The 23,859-nt window shown below is 37.3% G+C and overlaps 1 protein-coding gene across 15 annotated transcripts in view; it reads right to left on the minus strand.

Moving 5' to 3' along the window:
- Window positions 1-23,859, minus strand: part of RPS6KA6 (ribosomal protein S6 kinase A6) — a 192,300-nt gene that overhangs the window by 137,764 nt on the left and 30,677 nt on the right. For 14 of the 15 annotated variants that reach the window (XM_025276979.3, XM_025276980.3, XM_025276983.3 and 11 more), the window contains one exon: window positions 11,916-11,975. The exons of the other annotated variant lie outside the window; for it this stretch is intronic. In XM_025276979.3, the coding sequence (XP_025132764.1) occupies window positions 11,916-11,975 (60 nt within the window). The remainder of the gene's footprint in view (window positions 1-11,915; window positions 11,976-23,859) is intronic. 15 annotated transcript variants of the gene reach the window in all.

Here is a 23,859-nt window from a genome sequence, read left to right on the forward strand (position 1 = left end):
AACTGACAAACAACTAATCTCGAGAATATACAAGCAACTCCTACAGCTCAACTCCAGAAAAATAAATGACCCAATCAAAAAATGGGCCAAAGAATTAAATAGACATTTCTCCAAAGAAGACATACAGATGGCTAACAAACACATGAAAAGATGCTCAACATCACTCATTATCAGAGAAATGCAAATCAAAACCACTATGAGGTACCATTTCACACCAGTCAGAATGGCTGCGATCCAAAAGCTACAAGTAATAAATGCTGGAGAGGGTGTGGAGAAAAGGGAACCCTCTTACACTGTTGGTGGGAATGCAAACTAGTACAGCCACTATGGAGAACAGTGTGGAAATTCCTTAAAAAACTGGAAATAGAACTGCCTTATGATCCAGCAATCCCACTGCTGGACATACGCACTGAGGAAACCAGAAGGGAAAGAGACACGTGTACCCCAATGTTCATTGCAGCACTGTTTATAATAGCCAGGACATGGAAGCAACCTAGATGTCCATCAGCAGATGAATGGATAAGAAAGCTGTGGTACATATATGCAATGGAGTATTACTCAGCCTTTAAAAAGAATACATTGGAATCAGTTCTAATGAGGTGGATGAAAGTGGAGCCTATTATACAGAGTGAAGTAAGCCAGAAAGAGAAACACCAATACAGTATACTAACGCATATATATGGAATTTAGAAAGATGGTAACAATAACCCTGTGTACGAGACAGCAAAAGAGACACTGATGTATAGAACAGTCTTATGGACTCTGTGGGAGAGGGAGAGGGTGGGAAGATTTGAGAGAATGGCATTGAAACATGTAAAATATCATGTATGAAACAAGTTGCCAGTCCAGGTTCGATGCACGATACTGGATGCTTGGGGCTGGTGCACTGGGACGACCCAGAGGGATGGTATGGGGAGGGAGGAGGGAGGAGGGTTCAGGATGGGGAACACATGTATACCTGTGGCGGATTCATTTTGATATTTGGCAAAACTAATACAATTATGTAAAGTTTAAAAATAAAATAAAATTAAAAAAAATAACTGTATGCCTATAAACTAGACAAACTAGAAGAAAAGGATAAACACTTTTGACAAAATTCAAAATCTGCTTATGATAAAAACTCTCAAGAAAGTGGGCAAAGAGGGAATATATCTCAACATAATAAAGGCCATCTACAACAAACCTACAACTAACATTATACAACTGAACCTACAACTAACATCATACTCAACGATGAAAAGCTGAAAGTCATTTTCTCTAAGATCAAAACAACACAAGGATGTCTACTCTCAGCACTTTTACTCAACATAGTTTTGGAAGTAGTAGGTAATGCAATCAGAGAAGAGAAAGAAAGAAAAGGAATCCAAATTGGAAAAGAAGTAAAACAGTCACTATGTGCAGATGACATGATACTATACATAGAAAAGCCTAAAGACACTATGAGAAAACTGTTAGAACTCATCAATGAAATTGGTAAAGTTGCAATTTACAACAGAAATCTGTGGCATTTCTATACATTAAAAGATCAGAAAGAGAAATTAAAGAAACAATCCCATTTAGCATTGAAACAAAAAGAATAAAATGCCTAGGAATAAACCTACCTAAGGAGACAAAAGACCTGTACTTCTAAAACTATAAGATGCTAATAGAAGAAATAGAAGATAGCACAAACAGATGGAAAGAAAAACCATGTTCTTGGACTGGAAGAATCAATACTGTGAAAATGACTATACTACCTAAGGCAATCTACAGATTCAATGCAATCCTTAAGAAATTACCAATGGCATTTTTCACAGAACTAGAACAACAAAAAAAATCATAAAATTTGTATGGAAAGACACAAAAGACCCTGAATAGCCAAAGGAATCCCAAGTGATGGTGGGGGGTGGTGGGGGTGGCAGGAACTTGAGGAATCAGGCTCCCTGGCTTCAGACTATACTATAAAGCTATAGTCACCAACACAGTATGGCACTAGAACAAAAACAGACATATAGCTCAACAGAATCAGATTGAAACGCCAGAGATAAACCCACACACCTACAGTCAATCTATGACAAAGGAAGGAGCCAAGATTATAAAATGGTGGAAATACAGTTTAATCAACAAATGATGCTGGGTAAGCTGGAAAGCTATATGAAAAAACTGAAATTAGAACTTCCTTTAATACCATACACAAAAATAAGCTCAAAATGGATTTAATATCTAAATGTGAGACTGGACACCATAAACCACTTAGAAGAAAACATATGCAGGACACTCTCTGACATAAATTGAGCAATATATTTTTCAATCCATCCCCAGAGCAATAAAAATAAAAACAGAAAGAAACAAATGGGGCCTAATTAAATTCAAAAGCTTTTAAACAGCAAAGGAAATCATAAACAAAACAAAAAGACAACCCACAGATTGGGAGAAAATATTTGCAAATGATTTGACTGACACTGCATTTGTCTCCAAAATTTATGAACAGCTCATGGAGCTTAGCATCATGGAAACAAACAACCCAAACAAAAAATGGGCATAATACCTAAATAGATGTTTTTCCAAAGAAGACACACAGATGATCAAGAAGCATAAGAAAAGATGTTGAACATTGCTATTTATTAAAGAAATGCAAATCAAAACCACAATGAGTACCAACTCACACCAGCCAGAAGGGCTATCAACAAAAAATCTACAAAGAGTAAATGTTGCAAAGGGTGTGGAGAGAAGGGAATGCTCGTACACTGTTGGTGGGAATGTAAATTAGTATAGCCATTATGGAGAATAGTATGGAGGTTCCTTCCAAAACTAAAAATTGAGGTAACGTATGACCCTGAAATCCCACTGCTGAACATATATCCAGACTAAAACATGACCCAAAAGGATATGTGCATCCCACTGTTCATTGCAGTACTATTTACAATAACCAAGACATGGAAGCAACCTAAATACTCATTAACAGAGGAATGGATAAAAGAATGAAATAATGCCATTTGAAGCAACATGGATGGACCTAGAACTTTTCATACTGAGTGAAAAGTCAAACAGAGAAAGAGAAATATCATATGATATTGCTTATAAGAAGAATCTAAAAAGAAATGATACAAATGAATTTACAAAACAGAAACAGACTCACAGATTTAGAGAAGGAGTTTATGGTTACCTGGACAGAAAGGCTCCTCTGTTCATGGGATTTCCCAGGCAAAAATAATGGAGTGGTTTCCATTCCGTTTTCCAGCAGATCTTCCCAAAACAGGGACTGAATCCATGTCTCTTACATATCCTGCACTGGAAGGCAGGTTCTTTACCAGCTGAGTCACCAGGGAAAGCGTGAGGAAAAGGGATAGTTTGGGCCTTTGGGACTGAGATGTACACACTGTCATATTTAAAGTAGATAACCAACAAGGACCTACTGTATAGCACAGGGAACTCTTCTCAATATTATGCAACAACCTAAATGAGAAAATAATAGATATATATGTGTGTATGTATATAGATATATAGATATACATATAGATATATAGATACACATATACAAATAGCTGTGAAGAGAATAGAAACTGAAGGCAAAGGAGAAAAGGAAAGATATACCCATTTGAATGCAGAGTTCCAAAGAATACCAGGAGAGATATGAAAGCCTTCCCCAGTGATCAATGCAAAGCAATAGAAGAAAACAACAGAATGGGAAAGACTCGAGATCTCTTCAAGAAAATCAGAGATACCAAAGGAACATTTCATGCAAAGATGGGCACAATAAAGGACAGAAATGGTATGGACCTAACAGAAGCAGAAGATATTAAGAACAGGTGGCAAGAATACACAGAAAAACTATACTAAAAACATCTTCATGACCCAGATAATCACAATGGTGTGATCACTAATCTAGAGCCAGAATCCTGGAATGTGAAGTCAAGTGGGCCTTAGGAAGCATCACTATGAACAAAGCTAGTGGAGGTGATGGAGCTATTTCAAGTCTTAAAAGATGATGCAGTGAAACTGCTGCATTCAATATGCCAGCAAATTTGGAAAACTCAGCAGTGGCCACAGGACTGGAAAAGGTCAGTTTTCATTCCAATCCCAAAGAAAGGCAATGCCAAAGAATGCTCAAATTATCACACAATTGCACTCATCTCACAGGCTAGTAAAGTAATGCTCAAAATTATCGAAGCCAGGCTTCAACAGTACATGAACCGTGAACTTCCAGATGTTCAAGCTGGTTTTAGAAAAGGCAGTGGAACCAGAGATCAAATTGCCAACATCCAACATGGAAACTGCCAACGTGGAAAAAGCAAGAGAGTTCCAGAAAAACATCTATTTTTGCTTTATTGACTAAGCCAAAGCCTTGCACTGTGCAGATCCCAACAAAATGTGGAAAATTCTTCAAGGGATGGGAATACCAGACAACCTGACCTGCCTCTTGAGAAATCTGTATGCAACAGTTAGAACTGGACATGGAACCAACAGACTGGTTCCAAATCGAGAAAGGAATATGTCAAGGCTGTATATTGTCACCCTGCTTATTTAACTTATATGCAGACTACATCGTGAGAAATGCTGGGCTGGATGAAGCACAAGCTGGAATCAAGATTGCTGGGACAAATATCAATAAACCCAGATATCCAGATGACACCACACTTATGGAAGAAAGCAAAGAGAACTAAAAAGCCTCTTGATGAAAGTGAAAGAGGAGAGTGAAAAAGTTGACTTAAAGCTCAACATTCAGAAAACTAAGATCATGGCATCCAGTCCATCTCTTCATGGCAAATAGATGGGTGAACAGTGGAAACAGTGACATACTTGATTTCTAGGGGCTCCAAAATCACTGCAGATGGTAACTGCAGCTATGAAATTAAAAGACGCTTGCTCCTTGAAAGAGAAGTTATAACCAAACTAGACATCATATTAAAAAGCAGAGATATTACTTTACCAACAAAGGTCCATCTAGTCAAAGCTATGGTTTTTCTAGTAGTCATGTATGGATTTGAGAGTTGGACTATGAAGAAAATTGAGTGCTTAAGAATTGATGCTTTTGAACTGTGGTGTTGGAGAAGACTCGTGAGAGTCCATTGGACTGCAAGGAGATCCAACCAGTCCATCCTAAAGAAAATCAGTCCTGAATATTCATTGGAAGGACTGATGCTGAAGCTGAAACTCCAATATTTTGGCCACCTGATGCGAAGAACTGACTCATTTGAAAAGACCCTGATGCTGGGAAAGATTGAAGGTGGGAGGAGAAGGGGATGATAGAAGATGAGATGGTTGGATGGCATCCCTGCCTCAATGGACATGAGTGAGTAAACTCCGGGAATTGGTGATAGACAGGGGGGCCTGGTGTCCTGCAGTCCATGGGGTCACAAAGAGTAAGACATGACTGAGCAACTGAACTGAACTGAAACATCTATATGTATGTGTGTGTGTGTGTGTGTGTGTGTGTGTGTATAAAATAAAAAGTTAAAATAAAAAGTTAAAAAAGATACAGAGACTAAAAATATTGCTGACTTTGTGCTAATGAAATCAACAAATCATCACCTTTGGAAATTCCTAGAATACTATGCTGTGCTATGCTAAGTCACTTCAGTCGTGTCCAACTCTGTGCGACCCCATAGACAGCAGCCCACCAGGCTTCTCCGTCCATGGAATTTTCCAGGCAAGAGTACCGGAGTAGGGTGCCATTGCCTTCTCTGCCCTAAAATACTAGTCGCATTAAAAATATGTACTTTATTTGAGAGAATAATAAGCATTCCATACAAACTTTAAGAGAAATGCAAATCAAAACTACAATGTGGTGTCATCTTACACCAGTGAATGGCCATCATCAAATGTTCTACAAACTATAAATGCTGGAGAGGGTGTGGAGAAAAGGAAATCCTCTAAAACTGCTGGTAGGAATGCAAACTGGTACAGTCACTATGGAGAACAGTGTCGGTATTCCTTAAAAAACTGGGAATAGAACTGCCATACAACCCAGCAATCCCACTGGTGGGCATATACTCCAAGGAAACCATCGCCAAAAGAGACACATGTACTCCAGTATTCATTGCAGCACTATTTACAATAGCTAGGACATGGAAGCAACCAAGATGTCCATTGGCCAATGAATGGATAAGGAAATTGTACATATACACAATGGAATATTACTCAGGTATACAAAAGAATACACTTAAGTCAGTTCTAATTAGGTGGATGAACATAGAGCCTATTATACAGAGTGAAGTAAGTCAGAAAGAGAAAGACAAATACTGTATATTAATGCATATATATAGAATGTAGAAGGATGCTACTGACGATCCTATGAACAGGGCAGCAAAGGAGACACAGGTGTAAAGAACAGACTTTTGGACTCTGTGCAAAAAGGAGAGGGTGGGATGATTTGAGAGAATAGCATTGAAAAGTATACATTACCATATGTAAAATAGATGACTAGTGCGAGTTCGATATTTGAAGCAAGGTACCCAAAGCCAGTGCTCTGGGACAACCTAGAGGGATAGAGTGGGAGAGATGTGGGAGGATAGGGTGACACATGTATACCTATGGCCAATTCATGTTGATGTATGGCAAAAACCATCACAATATTGTAAAGTAATTATCCTCCAAATAAAATAAATAATTTCTTTAAAAAGTGAATATAAATGGTTCAAAAGCTACCAAATATGATCATGCTTATTTTGACAACATAAAAAATTAACTCATGTCAGTCATCTACTAAAAAAGAATCCTAACATATTTTTTCTAACCTGGACAGTGTTCAGAGAAGTATAGGACTTAGGTGGTGAAATATCAGATATCTTTTACTAGTGACCTATTACTGAATACTTACCAAATGTAAAGGCTGTCTTGAGAAATGGAACAATTCTTCATAACAAATCTAGATTTATTAAAACTACATTAATTATAATTCAGCTTTGCTAATCATATGCTAGATATACAGAGTGTGGGAAGCATTTTATTTAATTTTGCTTGTTTTAATTGAAGAAATCTAATGACCATGAAAGTCTACAGCTACCATAAATGAGATGTAGCAGACTGGCTATCTAAATTAGCCAAACACAAAACAGCATCGGGCCACATAGGCAATAATATATAAAGCTCAAATTTGAAGAATACTGTTTAAAGAATCTATACATCATAGAGCAGTCTCTATAACCCACCATCATTTTTTTTAAAGCCAATCAGAAAAAGACACAGCTGCCAGAATCACACTGGAATACGTGACCACAAACCCCCCACTAAAACAATCCTATATATGAAAACATTAAAAAGATGGATGAATAATTTATATTGTTAGTGTTTCTTATCACCCATATCATTTAATTGTCACAAAACAAATGTCTAAACTATCACACAGCAAAAAATTCATGTTTTAAATCCAGAAAACTTAGGCCACAAATTAAATCAAATCCTTGAAAGTGATTCTAGGTGCTTTATTTACCAAAATTTTAGATTCCCCTTTCTAGCCACTGAAGTTGATTGCCTAATATAAATGCCATTAGAATCCAACACTATATTTTTACTGTCTTTCCATTAAAACTATACGTCTTGCCTCATGTTTTAAAAATAATTTTATTAGAGTACAGTTGACTTACAATGTTGTGTTAGTTTCTGCTCTACAGCAAAGTGAATCAGCTATACATGTACATATACCCACTCTTTTTTAGATTCTGTTCCCACATAGGTCATTACAGAGTACTGAGTAGAGTTTTCTAGTAGGTTCTTGGAAGGCAGCTATGCTCACCACTATACCACCAACGCACACTCTAGTAGGTTCTTATTAGTTATCTATATATAAGAGTATGTATATGTCAAACCCAATCTCCCAATTTATCCCTTCCCATTCTTTCCCCTTTGGTAACCATAAGTTTGCTTTCTATATCTGTGACTCTATTTCTGTTTTATAAGTAAGTTCATTTGTACCACCAGCTTTAATTAAAATTAGTATTTAACTATAACCCTGTGTATATGTCTATGTGTTTACATTGGCTACACATGTACACACGCATACATACATATACACACATACAAACATCTTTTCTTCCTCCTGTGGTGTGGCATGGTATTTTCCCGCTAATTTATTAATACTAAAATATACCCTTCTCCAATATCTTTGTATTTCCTTACACTCTTTTATAAATTTCCAACATGAATATTACTATGCCTTAGCCCATATGATCCGTAGATACAGCTCAATATGGTTTTGGTATAAGTTTACATTTAATTATACTCAAAATTAACATAAAAGTTATTACATAAATTACAAAAGCTAAAATGACAACATTTTACCTCCCACCTTGTTAAACAGAACTGATATTATTGTTACATCATTAGGATCTGAAGAGAAAGCTGACTTTTGCATAGAACATTTCAAAAGAGAGTGTTGGACAAACCCAATTTAAATCTCTCTGCTGGTTCCTATCTGAGAAAAATTCACTTTAACCAGTTTCAGGGGTATAAAAGACATGAAAGATGATTTTATACAAAACTAAAAAAGAAAAGAACAGTGTTTTCCTTATTTTCCACGTCTTTGCATCTGCACAATGCACAACTGACCTAATATGAGGCACACTGGGTCATTAAGTCTTGATTCTGCTACCTGTTAGTCTTATGGCCTAGTATAAATCACAGTAACTTCTACAGGTCTCAGTAGACTTATCTATACAATGAAGGTATTATAGTATACAATGTCTGAGTCTCCTTCCAGGTTTAAAAGAACTACAATTCTATGACACATATCACAGAAATGATAATCAAAATATCAACATCCATGGGGATGTCTACTTTAGTCAAAAAGTACAAATGGAAGTGTTAGTTGCTCACTCATGTCCAACTCTATGTGACTCCATGGACTTTGGCCCTCTAAGCTCCTCTGTCCCTGGGATTCTCTAGGCAAGAATACTGGAGTGGGTAGCCATTCCCTTCTCCAGGGGATCTTCCTGACCCAGGGATTGAACCCGGGCCTCCTGCACTGCAGGCAAAATCTTTACTGTCTGAGCCACCAGGGACCCTACTTAAGTCAGACCCTCCCTAAAATCTTTTTTTTTTTTTTTAAGTTTCAGCTGATTTTTAAATTTAATATAAATTTCTTTATTTTCATTGGAGGCTAATTACTTTACAATATTGTATTGCTTTTGCCATACATCAACATGAATCCGCCACAGGTATACACGTGTTCCCCATCCTGAACTCCCCTCCCTCTTCCCTCCCTGTACCATCCCTCTGGGTCATCCCAGTGCATCAGCCCCAAGCATCCAATATCATGCATCGAACCTGGACTGGTGATTTGTTTCATGTATGATATTATACATGTTTCAATGCAATTCTCCCAAATCATCCCACCCTCTCCCTCTCCCACAGAGTCCAAAAGACTGTTCTATACATCTGTGTCCCTTTTGCTGTCTCGTATACAGGGTTATGATTACCATCTTTCTAAATTCCATATATATGCATTAGTATACTGTATTGGTGTTTTTCTTTCTGGCTTACTTCACTCTGTATAATAGGCTCCAATTTCATCCACCTCATTAGAACTGATTCAAATGAATTATTTTTAATGGCTGAGTAATACTCCATTGTGTATATGTACCACAGCTTTCTTATCCATTCATCTGCTGATGGACATCTAGGTTGCTTCCATGTCCAGTGCTGCGATGAACATTGGAATACATGTGTCTCTTTCAATTCTGGTTTCCTCGGTGTGTATGTCCAGCAAAGGGATTGCTGGGTCATATGGCAGTTCTATTTCCAGTTTTTTAAGGAATCTCCACACAGTTCTCCATAGTGGCTGTACTAGTTTGCATTCCCACCAACAGGGTAAGAGGGTTCCCTTTTCTTCACACCCTCTCCAGCATGTATTGCTTGTAGACTTTTGGATCGCACCCATTCTGACTGACGTGCAATGGTACCTCATTGTGGTTTTGATTTGCATTTCTCTGATAATGAGTGATGTTGAACATGTGTTCATGTGTTTGTTAGTCATCTGTATGTCTTCTTCGGAGAAATGTCTATTTAGTTCTTTGGCCCATTTTTTGATTGGGCCGTTTATTTTTCTGGAATTGAGCTGCAGGAGTTGCTTGTATAGTTTTGAGATTAGTTGTTTGTCAGTTGCTTCATTTGCTATTATTCTCTCCCATTCTGAAGGCTGTCTTTTCACCTTGCTAATAGTTTCCTTTGGTGTGCAGGAGCTTTTAAGTTTAATTAGGTCCCATTTCTTTATTTTTGCTTTTATTTCCAATTTTCTGGGAGGTGGGTCATAGAGGATCCTGCTGTGATGTATGTCAGAGAGTGTTTTGCCTATGTTCTCCTCTAGGAGTTTTATAGTTTCTGGTCTTACGTTGAGATCTTTAATCCATTTTGAGTTTATTTTTTTTTCTTTTTTTTTTAATTTTATTTTATTTTTAAACTTTACATAACTGTATTAGTTTTGCCAAATATCAAAATGAATCCGCCACAGGTATACATGCGTTCCCCATCCTGAACCCTCCTCCCTCCTCCCTCCCCATTCCATCCCTCTGGGTCGTCCCAGTGCACCAGCCCCAAGCATCCAGTATCGTGCATCGAACCTGGACTGGCAACTCGTTTCATACATGATATTTTACATGTTTCAATGCCATTCTCCCAAATCTTCCCACCCTCTCCCTGCTCTCACAGAGTCCATAAGACTGTTGAGTTTATTTTTGTGTATGGTGTTAGAAAGTGTTCTAGTTTCATTCTTTTACAAGTGGTTGACCAGATTTCCCAGCACCACTTGTTAAAGAGATTGTCTTTAATCCATTGTATATTCTTGCCTCCTTTGTCAAAGATAAGGTGTCCATATGTGCGTGGATTTATCTCTGGGCTTTCTATTTTGTTCCATTGATCTATATTTCTGTCTTTGTGCCAGTACCATACTGTCTTGATAACTGTGGCTTTGTAGTAGAGCCTGAAGTCAGGCAGGTTGATTCCTCCAAGTCCATTCTTCTTTCTCAAGATTGCTTATGCTATTCGAGGTTTTTTGCATTTCCATAAAAATTGTGAAATTATTTGTTCTAGCTCTGTGAAAAATACCATTGGTAGCTTGATAGGGATTGCACTGAATCTATAGATTGCTTTGGGTAGTATACTCATTTTCACTATATTGATTCTTCCGATACATGAACATGGTATATTTCTCCATCTATTTGTGTCCTTTTGATTTCTTTCACCAGTGTTTTATAGTTTTCTATATATAGGTCTTTAGTTTCTTTAGGTAAATATATTCCTAAGTATTTTCTTCTTTTTCTTGCAATGGTAAATGGAATTGTTTCCTTAATTTCTCTTTCTATTTTCTCATTATTAGTGTATAGGAATGCAAGGGATTTCTGTGTGTTGATTTTATATTCTGAAACTTTACTATAAAATCTTAAGAACACTCTTCTATGTAATAAGATCTTGTAAAATGAGAGACTAGGATTACACTCCTTGCATAGAATGGCCTAATATTAAATAGTTAAGCAGTCTTTTTAAATAGTTAGAAATTTCTGAAATAATTTACATGCAATTCTTTTTGAAAACCAGGTAATAGATTTCAAATGAACTCAGGTTATCCTTTTAGTTAAATATTTTCATGTTAGAGCTCCTTTCTACCCTATAGTTAAAGACAGTCTTATTTAATTCAGAGGACTCTGAATTTTAATCCAGTTACTCATATATTGGCAATAAATATTTCATCCATTAAACTTCAAAAGGGTAAATTTCATGGCATGTAAATTATGCTCCAATAAAGTTGTTAAAAAAATTTATGGATAAGAATTTCTACCAAGCAAATCTGTCCTATACTTTGAACTACTGCTATTTTATTAAGAATTGGATTTGCTTATTAACTCACCTAAATACATTTCTTTAATTGACATAAGATTTTCTCCTTTCATACTATTCTTTGCCCTTATATTTGAAAAATGTAGCTCAATAATGTGAGTACTTACTTGGCAAGAATCTGCTTCTCCCTCTTCCATTGGCTCATCGACCATTTTAAGACCATTCACCTGAAAAATATTTTTCAAAACTGAAGTTCAAGAGTACTAGAACAAGAGTAGTAACTAAGAAAAAAATACAACCCTAGGCTGCCCCTCACAATTTAACAAGACCCACACTTAAGGAAACACAAAAGGACAAAGAACACATAGAAAGTACTTAGAAAAGGAACATTATTAATATGATTTCTGGGTTATCTTTAAGAATTCTTGAATTTCAAAGCTGTGTATTTCATTTCATATTGTTTAGAGCTTTGTTATGATTAATGAATATACTAAACATATGACCTGTATATTTTCATTAGGACTGTCCCAAATCAAATATTTATAAGACAGGAAAAATGCCTCAGAGGAAATGTATTGTGAGGATATAGTCTAAGTAAATAAGGATGGGAAAGGCATCATATAATTACACTGTTGTGAATTCCTTTCCTTTCAGTAAGTTCAATTAAATTTTGAATTACTCTACAGAAGAAATAATAAAGTATAGGAGAAAAATACAAATGGCCAAGGAAACAAAATTATTTCAACACACAAAGCTCAGTGGGTAATAATACTCTTCAAGCAATACCTCAGAAAGGAGTAAGCATGGAGAATTTAGATTAAGGGTCTGCAAGCTGTAGTCCATGGTCCAAACTGGCCCACTGTTTTTATAAATAACAGTTTACTGGAACACAGAGACATCCATTTGTTTCCATATTACCTATGGCTGCTTTCTCACTTCAACAGAAGTATTGAACAGGTCACTGAGAACCTATGCCTGCAAAGCCTAAAATATTTACTATTTGGCCCTTTACAGAAAAACTCTGTCAACCACTGGTCTCTTAAATAAGATATTTGAAAATTAAGCAACAGCAAGATGGCCTAAAAATTAAATTTTACCATTGTCTATTTATGAGTCCTCAATTTTTTTTTAATTAAAAAGAAAAGAAAGAAAACTAAACTAAATAGAGCTTCTGATGACAGCCAAGATGGAATAAGACTATCTCCCCTCTGAGTATTAACTAAAAACTCTGGACAAAACATAAAAAGCAACTACCTGAGGCCTTTAAAAACTAAGAACAAGCAGATTAGAGGGGGAAATCAAAATTTGAATAATAACTAGTACTCTAGTGAGTTTCTTGGGTTTATTTTCTACCTTTATCTCTAGATTTTGACCCAAGGATAGACTGAGTCATGGAACTACATGAAGAAAAGTTCGAGAGGACTAGAAAAAGACATACTTTTCAGCTGGTGAGCATAAAGAAAACTTCATTTCCCCACTTTTGTTTTTCTTTTTTGATTATCATTCTCGCTCCAAGGCAAGCCTCATTCATGAGAAAACCTCTGTCTCTGATTGGAGGAATCAGAAAAAGAGGTTCCTATAAGAATAATATGGGGGTAATACTTGTTCTTCTTCACTCTCTCCTTCATTTCACCCCAACAGTGCAAAGCTACATAAAAGCATGAAAGGCTAAGACTGAGATAAACTCAAATTTCTGGTCAGAGGAACAAGAATAAAAGGTCCTTGCCAATTGGTGAATCCATAAAAGAAATCACAGAGATGATAGAATGGGAAAAGGAGATTCCAAAATACTGTGTATGAACAGACACAAATCCTGTTCTCAAAAACAAACTGCACATATGTGGAAAAGAATCAGAGAGGTCTAACAAAGGCTTTGAAAACTAAACTGTTCAAGCCTCAGACTAAACCACTGAGTTAGCAAAGGCACTGCGTGGCACATGATAACGTGCTGACCCAAACACTCTGAAAACATATTTAACACAGAAACCATCATCCAGAGAGGGTGAGAAAGAACTTGGGAGTCTGAATCTAACCACACTGAATGCTGAAACAATCAAATTCAACAGGTATCAATTCCAGGATAACATAAATGTTGAAATATCTGACAAGCACTTTAAGCAGCTATTGTAATTATGTTCTTTGGGATAAAAATAAACACACGAATGGGAAGGTTTAAAGTTATAGGCAGAGAAAAAGAAACTATAAAATAATCAAATGTAAATAACTTTAGAACAAAAATATTATAATGTATGAGTTCAGTTTAGTTCTGTTTAGTCTCCCACTCATGTCCAACTATTTGCAGCCCCAAGGACTACAGCATGCCAGGCCTCCCTGTCCATGACCAACTCCAGAAGCTTACTCAAACTCATGTCCATCAAGTCTGTGATGCCATCCAGCCATCTCATCCTCTGTCGTTCCCTTTTCCACCTTCAATCTTTCCTATCATCAGGGTCTTTTCAAATAAGTCAGTTCTTCACATCAGGTGGCAAAAGTATTGGTGTTTCAGCTTCAGCATCAGTCCTTCCAATGAATATTCAGGACTGATTTCCTTTAGGATGGACAGATTGGATCTCCTTGCAGTCCAAAGGATTCTCAAAAATCCTCTCCAACACCACAATTCAAAAGTATCATTTCTTCACTACTCAGCTTTATTTGTACGCCAACTCTAACATCCATACAGGACTACTGGAAAAACAACAGCTTTGACTAGATGGATCTTCATTGGCAAAGTAATGTCTCTGCTTTTTAATATGCTGTTTAGGTTGGTCATAACTATTCTTTCAAGGGGTAAGTGTCTTTTAATTTCATGGCTGCATTCACCATCTGCAGTGATTTTGGAGCCCCCAAAAATAAAGTCTGCCACTATTTCCATTGTTTCCCTATCTATTTGCCATGAGGTAATGGGACTAGATGCCATGATCTTAGTTTTCTGAATGTTGAGCTTTAAGCCAACTTTTTCACTCTCCTCTTTCACTTCCATCAAGAGGCTCTTTAGTTCTTTGCTTTCTGTCATAAGGGTGGTGTCATCTCCATATCTGAGGTTACTGATTATTTCTCCTGGCAATCATGATTCCAGCTTGTGCTTCATCCAGCCCAGAGTTTCTCATGATGTACTCTGTATGTAAGTTAAATAAGAAGGGTGACAATATACACCCTTGATGTACTCCTTTCCCGATTTGGAACCAGTCTTTTGTTCCATGTCCAGTTCTAACTGTTGCTTCTTGACCTGCATACAGATTTCTCAGGAGGCAGGTCAGGTGGTCTGGGATTCCTATCTCTTGAAGAATTTCCCACAGTTTGTTGTGAAGCAGAAGTAGACGTTTTTTCTGGCACTCTCTCACTTTTTCAATGACCAATGGATGTTGGCAATTTGATCACTGCTTCCTCTGCCTTTTCTAAATCCAGCTTCGACATCTGGAAGTTCACAGTTCATATACTGTTGAAGCTGGGCTTGGAGAATTTTGAGTATTACTTTGCTAGCATGTGAGATGAGTGCCAACTGTGTGGCAATTTGAGCATTCTTTGGCATTGCCTTTCTTTGGGATTGGAATGAAAACTGACCTTTTTCAGTCCTGTGGCCACTGCTGAGTTTTCCAAATTTGCTGGCATATGGAGTGCAGCACTTTCACAGCATCATCTTTTAGGATTTGAAGTAGCTCAACTGGAATTCTGTCACATACATTAGCTTTGTTTGTAGTGATGCTTCCTAAGGCCCACTTGACTTCGCATTCCAGGATGTCTGGCTCTAGGTGAGTGATCTCACGATCGTGATTATCTGGGTCATGAAGATCTTTTTTTGTATAGTTCTTCTGTGTATTCTTGCCACCTCTTCTTAATATTTTCTGCTTCTGTTAGGTCGGTACCATTTCTGTCATTTATTGTGCCCATCTTTGCATGAAATATTCTCTTGGTATCTCTCATTTTCTTGAAGAGATCTCTAGTCTTTCCCATTCTGTTGTTTTCCTCTATTTCTTTGCATTGATCACTGAGGAAGGTTTTCTTATCTCTCCTTGCTGTTCTTTGGAACTCTGCATTCAAATGGGTATATCCTTCCTTTTCTCCTTTGCCTTGCATTTCTCCTCTTTTCACAGCTATTTGTAAGGCCTCCTCAGACAGCCATTTTGCCTTTTTGCATTTCTTTTTCTTGCAGATGGTCTTGATCCCTGTCTCCTGGACAATGTCATGAACCTCTGTTCATAGTTCTCCAGGCACTCTTTCAGATCTAGTCCCCTGAATCTATTTCTCACTTCCACTGTATAATCGTAAAGGATTTGATTCAGGCCATACCTGAATGGTCTAGTGGTTTCCCATACTTTCTTCAGTTTAAGTCTGAATTTGGCAATAAGGAGTTCATCATCTGAGCCATAGTCTTGTTTTTGCTGACTGTATAGAGCTTCTCTATCTTTGGCTGCAAGGACTATAATCAATCTGATTTTAGAACTGACCATCTAGTGATGTCCATGTGTAGAGTCTTCTCTTGTGTTGTTGGAAGAGGGTGTTTGCTATGACCAGTGTGTTCTCTTGGCAAAACTCTATTTGCTTCTGCCCTGCTTCATTGTGTACTCCCAAAGCCAAATTTGCCTGTTTCTCCAGGTATTTCTTGACTTTCTACTTTTGCATTCCAGTCCTATATGATGAAAAGGACATCTTTTTTTGCTGTTAGTTCTAGAAGGTCTTGTAGGTCTTCATAGAACCATTCAACTTTAGCTTCTTCAGCATTACTGTTTGGGGCATATACATGCATTACTGTGATATTGAATGGTTTGCCTTGGAAATGAATAGAGATCATTCTGTTCTTTTTGAGATTGTATCCAAGTCCTGCCTTTAATACTCTTTTGTTTACCATGATGTTTACTCCATTTCTTCTAATGGATTCTTGCCCACAGTAGTAGATATAATGGTCCTCTGAGTTAAATTCACCCATTCCAGTCCATTTTAGCTCGCTGATTCCTAAAATGTCAATGTTAACTCTTGCCATCTCCTGTTTGACCATTTCCAGTTTGCCTTGATTCATGCACCTAACATTCCAGGTTCCTATGCAATACTGCTGTTTACAGCATCAGACTTTACTTCCATCACCACTCAAATGCACAACTGGGTGGTATTGTTGCTTTGGCTCCGTCTCTTCGTTCTTTCTGGAATTACTTCTCCACTGATTTCCAGTAGCAAACTGGGCACCTACCGACCTGGGGAATTCATCTTTCAATGTCCTATCTTTTTGCCTTTTCATACTGTTCATGGGCAATTCAACTATGGCAATTCAATTCATACTAAATGTTAAGAGGAAAGTCTGTAGAGATAGGAAGTATATTAGTGGTTCCTTAGGGCTAGGGGATGGGAAGATGGAGATAACAACTACAAGGTAGAAGGTTTCTTTTTGATGTGACAAAAAATGTTCTAAAATTGACTGTGGTGATGATTACACATATCTGTGAATACTGTATACTAAAAACCATAAGGTTTTGCATTTTAAATGGGTGAATTATGTGGTATGTTAATTATGTTTCGATAAATCTGTCTTTTTAAAAATGGCTGGGGATTTCCCAAATTTGGTAAAAGACATAAATTTACAATTTCAAGAAGCTCAGGGAAACCCAAAAGGTATAAAATTAAAGAAAGCCATCCCAAGACGTATCTTAATTAAACTACACTAAATCAAAAGAAGTTTCTAAAGCAATGAGAGAAAAACACATTACATAGACATCAAATTGAATAACAGATTTCTCTTTTTTTTTTTTTAATATTTCTTATGAGACATCATGGACGTCAAAAGACAGTAAGAATATTTACCTGAGATAAATGGAAACTTATGTTAACACAAAAACCTATACATGAATGTATATAGCAGCTTTGTTTCTAACTGCTTTTTGGAAACATTCCAGATGTCCTTCAACATGGAGAAAGAATAGAATACTACTCAGCAATTAAAAGTGGAACACTACCCAGCAACACATAAAGAACAACCTACTGATATATTCAACAATATGGATGAATCTGAAATCTGAAATGTATAATTACATTATATAATTAATGGGAAGAAAACAGCCTCAAAAGCATATATACTGTATGATTCTATTTATCAGACATTATGGAAAAGGTAAAACGATAAGGCATGGAGAAGGGATTAGCAATAGTCAGAGTTTAGGCCTAGCGGTAAGCAGCAATAAGAATTGAGGCAAGGGGATGATGGGACTAATCTGACTGTGGTGGTGGTTATACAACTCTATTCATCTCAGAACCTTACATGAAAAAGAGCGAATTTTACTATATGTAAATTTGAAAATAGACTTATTAAAGAGTGATTTACCCAGCATTATTTACTTGACTACCATCTTTATAAAAAACTCAACAAAAAACAAATAAAATCACCAACAATCCTTATCTTACTTGATCTTACATGTCACTGCTGACCAACCACTCCCTCCTGTTTGAGTTTTTTAAAACCATACTTTCATTTCCTTTTACTCAAATTTCTTTGCTCTTTTCAGTATCCTTGAAACATTGTAGGTCCTCAGGAAATGGACTTGGGCCACAATTTCATCTCACTTTACATCTTTCCCCAGACAGACAATTTACTGACATGATTCACATTTACTCAGACACTACTCTTCTGAGCTCCTGATCCATATAATCAACTGCCTACTTGACATTTCCACTTCCTCATCTGTCTTTCAAAAAATAAATAATATAAAAACAAATTAGTGATCCCCCTCCAACACACATACATCTTTCCTCCAGGGCAAATAGCACCACAATTTGTTGTCTTAACTCAAAAGCACATATAGACTAGGGGGGATGAAAGAATAGTAATGAATTCATCTCCAGCATATAGGAAGAGGTACATTCAGCAAGAGTCCACAAACCAATATTAAGACAGAATCCTGATAAGTGAAATTTTACTACAAAATGACTTTCAAGATTATCCACTTTTTAAAAAGGTAATACTGCATTCCTCTGTTACCTCAGTCACTGGTTACTTCCAATTCATACCATCCTATGATTAATTTAGCATGAACCTGTGTGCCTGAAGTAACTATAAATAAAATTAATCTGAATGAGTTAAGAAGATGACTATATCCTAAAAAACAACACAGTCTACATAAATAGGCTTTAAAAAGAAAACACTCCAATACTCCCACCTCATCTACCTTCAACAAGATACCAGGTTTTCAAAATAAGAATATTCATTTCTCTAAAGGACTTTAGTATTCAGTGATATTTACTGTAACAAGTCATTTTTATCTGCATAAAAACATTTTCAGAATTCTCTGGGACAATAAACCTTTATTTCAAGAACAAAATTTATATTTTGAAAAAACAAGCAGATATGTTGTTTCCCCCAATAAATGCCAAACAGGGAATTAAAAAATTCCCAACAGAAGATTCTGAAAGCTAATCAACAATTACAAAGATACTAATAATTTACTCAAATACTCAAATTCAAGTGAACACCCTTTTATATCAGAGCCCAGTGAAGAACTTTTTAATTATTTTCAATTTCTCAAAAAATAATTCTGGACAAACAGAAATACTAAACTTGAGTCACAGTACTCATCTGATCTCAGAAAATCACAAAGGTAACCCCAAAACTATCATTTTCTCACTATTAATGACAAAAGTAGCTCATCATGGAAAATTAAACTAACAAAATATATTCTTCCTTCAGATCCTTAGAACTGGAGGTAGTGTGGGAAAATGAACACATAAGTGAACAGAGCTTTTAGAAAGACTGTAATCTGATCATGATTAACACTATTAAGCATTATCTGTTCCTCAGTGTTAAATTTGAGAAGTTCATGACTTGGTGTTGACCAGAATACTGAAGAAAGATGCAGAAACATAAAATATGCAAGGAAGGTAAAAAGTAAGTGAGAAACATGGGTAATGTAAATCACTAATAAAACATACAGAGCTTCCCTGGTGGCTCAGACCTTAAAGAATCTGCCTGCAATGCAGGAGATATGGATTCCATCCCTGGGTCGGGAGGATCCCCTGAAGAAGGGCATAAAAACCCACTCCAGTATTCTTGCCTGGAGAATCCCAGGAACAGAGGAGCCTGGTGGGCTACAGTCCACAGGGTTGCGAAGAGTCGGGCATAACTATGTCACATAGCACACACAACAAAACATAAATATTCACAACAAATTTGATGGTATTATCAACTTTCAAGTAGTCTCCAAGATCACCAAATTCCACCTAATAAACAAAAGCACTATATTTATATAGTTCCTACCACTAGACCATTCAGGTATGACCTAAATACAATCCCTTATGATTATACAGTGGAAGTGAGAAATAGATTTAAGGGCCTAGATCTGATAGATAGAGTGCCTGATGAACTATGGAATGCGGTTCGTGACACTGTACAGGAAACAGGGATCAAGACCATCCCCATGGAAAAGAAATGCAAAAAAGCAAAATGGCTGTCTGAAGAGGCCTTACAAATAGCTGTGAAAAGAAGAGAAGTGAAAAGCAAAGGAGTAAAGGAAAGATATAAGCATCTGAATGCAGAGTTCCAAAGAATACCAAGAAGAGACAAGAAAGCTTTCTTCAGCAATCAATGCAAAGAAATAGAGGAAAACAACAGAATGGCAAAGACTAGGGATCTGTTCAAGAAAATCAGAGATACCAAAGGAACATTTCATGCAAAGATGAGCTCGATAAAGGACAGAAATGGTATGGACCTAACAGAAGCAGAAGATATTAAGAAGAGATGGCAAGAATACACAGAAGAACTGTACAAAAAAGATCTTCACAACCCAGATAATCACGATGGTGTGAGCACTGACCTAGAGCCAGACATCCTGGAATGTGAAGTCAAGTGCGCCTTAGAAAGCATCACTACGAACAAAGCTAGTGGAGGTGATGGAATTCCAGTTGAGCTATTCCAAATCCTGAAAGATGATGCTGTGAAAGTGCTGCACTCAATATGCCAGCAAATTTGGAAAACTCAGCAATGGCTACAGGACTGGAAAAGGTCAGTTTTCATTCCAATCCCAAAGAAAGGCAATACCAAAGAATGCTCAAAGTATCACACAATTGCACTAATCTCACACGCTAGTAAAGTAATGCTCAAAATTCTCCAAGCCAGGCTTCAGCAATATGTGGACTGTGAACTTCCAGATGTTCAAGCTGGTTTTAGAAAAGGCAGAGGAACCAGAGATCAAATTGCCAACATCTGCTGGATCATAGAAAAAGCAAGAGAATTCCAGAAAAACATCTATTTCTGCTTTATTGACTATGCCAAAGCCTTTGACTGTGTGGATCACAATAAACTGTGGAAAATTCTTCAAGAGATGGGAATACCAGACCACCTGATCTGCCTCTTAAGAAATCTATATGCATGCTAGGACGCAACAGTTAGAACTGGACATGGAACAACAGACTGGTTCCAAATAGGAAAAGGAGTTCGTCAAGGCTGTATATTGTCACCATGTTTATTCAACTTATATGCAGAGTACATCATGAGAAACACTGGACTGGAAGAAACACAAGCTGGAATCAAGATTGCTGGGAGAAATCTCAATAACCTCAGATATGCAGATGACACCACCCTTATGGCAGAAAGTGAAAAGGAACTACAAAGCCTCTTGATGAAAGTGAAAGTGGAGAGTGAAAAAGTTGGCTTAAAGCTCAACGTTCAGAAAACGAAGATCATGGCATCCAGTCCCACCACTTCATGGGAAATAGATGGGGAAACAGTAGAAACAGTGTCAGACTTTATTTTTCTGGGCTCCAAAATCAAAACTTATGGTGACTGCAGCCATGAAATTAAAAGACGCTTACTCCTTGGAAGGAAGTTATGACCAAACTACACAGCATATTCAAAAGCAGAGACATTACTTTGCCAACAAAGATTTGTCCAGTTAAGGCTATGGTTTTTCCTGTGGTCATGTATGGATGTGAGAGTTGGACTGTGAAGAAGGCTGAGCACCAAAGAATTGGTGCTTTTAAACTGTGGTGTTGGAGAAGACTCTTGAGAGTCCCTTGGACTGCAAGGTGATCCAACCAGTCCATTCTGAAGGAGATCAGCCCTGGGATTTCTTTGGAGGGAATGATGCTAAAGCTGAAACTCCAGTACTCTGGCCACCTCATGCGAAGAGTTAACTCATTGGAAAAGACTCTGATACTGGGAGGAATTGGGGGCAGGAGAAGGGGACGACAGAGGATGAGATGGCTGGATGGCATCACTGACTCGATGGACGTGAGTCTCAGTGAACTCCGGGAGTTGGTGATGGACAGGGAGGCCTGGCGTGCTGCAATTCATGGGGTCGCAAGGAGTCAGACACGACTGAGCGACTGATCTGATCTGATCTCTGAATGTTAAAAATGTTTCAGAAGTTCATATTCAAAGAAATTTTTCTCTCTCAAATAACCTTCACGTTTACAGATTAGTTGCTGACAGATTCAGAAAGAAGAGCTCTTCATTTTTGTTACTTCATTTAAATAACCACAGCAAATTAGATCTAAATTTAGAGGTGGTACCACATCTGCCTAAAATAAAGATCTATGCCTGTATCTAGGCATACTTCAGATATATTGCAAATTCAGTTACAGATCACCACAGTAAAGAAATTGTTGCAATAAAGCAAATAACACAAATATTTCGGCTTCCTGATGCACATAAAAGTTATACTTATACTATACCACAGGGTTGCAATAGAGTTGGACATGACTTAGCAACTAAACAAAAACAACTACAACATACTGCAGTCTATTAAGTGTGTAACAGCACTATATCTTTAAAAAGAATATACATACCTTAACTTAAAAATACTATAGTTTATTACTGAAAACTGCTAACTATTATCTGAGCCTTCAGTGAGTCGCAATAGTAACATCAAAGGTCACTGACCATAGGTTTTGGCTGCCATCATGCCATCAAGACTAAAGACACAAAACCTTGTAAGCCAAGGCCACAACTGCACTGGCAAACACCAGAAGCATCCAGGAGTCCAAGATAATGCTGGTAGCATGCATGAACACAGGAGCAACGTTTACAAGTATCGCCCTCTTTACTTTAGGAAAGTGGGTATGAGTTGTGACAATAATTGTCAGGAATGAATGAGATGTGACCTGAGGACTTCCATGTTTGCTTTTCATGCTGAACTTTTGCTGAATGCCTTAAATTAACCCTGCTAAATGGTTCCTGTGTTGCTAATAGAACGTGAATAGTGTACATGAATTGTGAACTTCCAGATGTTCAAGCTGGATTTAGAAAAGGCAAAGGTACCAGAGATCAAACTGCCAACATCCGCTGGATCACCGAAAAAGCAAGAGAGTTCCAGAAAAAAATCTGCTTTATCAACTATGCCAAAGCCTTGCACTGACTGTATGGATCACAACAAACTGTGGAAAATTCTTAAAGACATGGGAATACCAGACCACCTGATATGCCTCGTGAGAAATCTGTATGCAGGTCAAGAAACAACAGTTGGAACTGAACATGGAACAACAGACTAGTTTCAAATGGAGAAAGGAGTATGTCAAGGCTGTATACTGTCATATTACTTATTTAACTTATATGCAGAGTACATCATGAGAAATGCTGGACTGGATAAAACATAAGCTGGCATCAAGATTGCTAGTAGAAATATCAATAATCTCAGATATGAAGATTACACAACCCTTATGGCAGAAAGTGAAGAACTAAAGAGCCTCTTGATGAAAGTAAAAGAGGAGAGTGAAAAAGTTGGCTTAAAACTCAACATTCAGAAAACTAAGGTCACGGCATCTGGTCCCATCACTTCATGGCAAATAGATGGGGAAAGAGTGGAAATAGTCAGAGATCTTATTTTGAGGGGCTCCAAAATCACTGCAGATGGTGACTGCAGCCATGAAATTAACAGACACTTGCCTCTTGGAAGAAAAGTCATGACCAACCTAGACAGCATATTAAAAAGCAGAGACATCACTTCGCCAACAAAGGTCCATCTAGTCAAAGCTATGGTTTTTCCAGTAATCATGTATGGATGTGAGAGTTGGCCTATAAAGAAAGCTAAGCTCCAAAGAATTGACACTTTTGAACTGTGGTACTGGAGAGGCCTCTTGAGAGTCCCTTGGACTGCAAGGAGATCAACCAGTCCATTCTAAAAGGAAATCAGTCCTGAA

This window comes from Bubalus bubalis, chromosome X (genome assembly GCF_019923935.1).
Source record: "Bubalus bubalis isolate 160015118507 breed Murrah chromosome X, NDDB_SH_1, whole genome shotgun sequence".
NCBI lineage: Eukaryota > Metazoa > Chordata > Mammalia > Artiodactyla > Bovidae > Bubalus > Bubalus bubalis.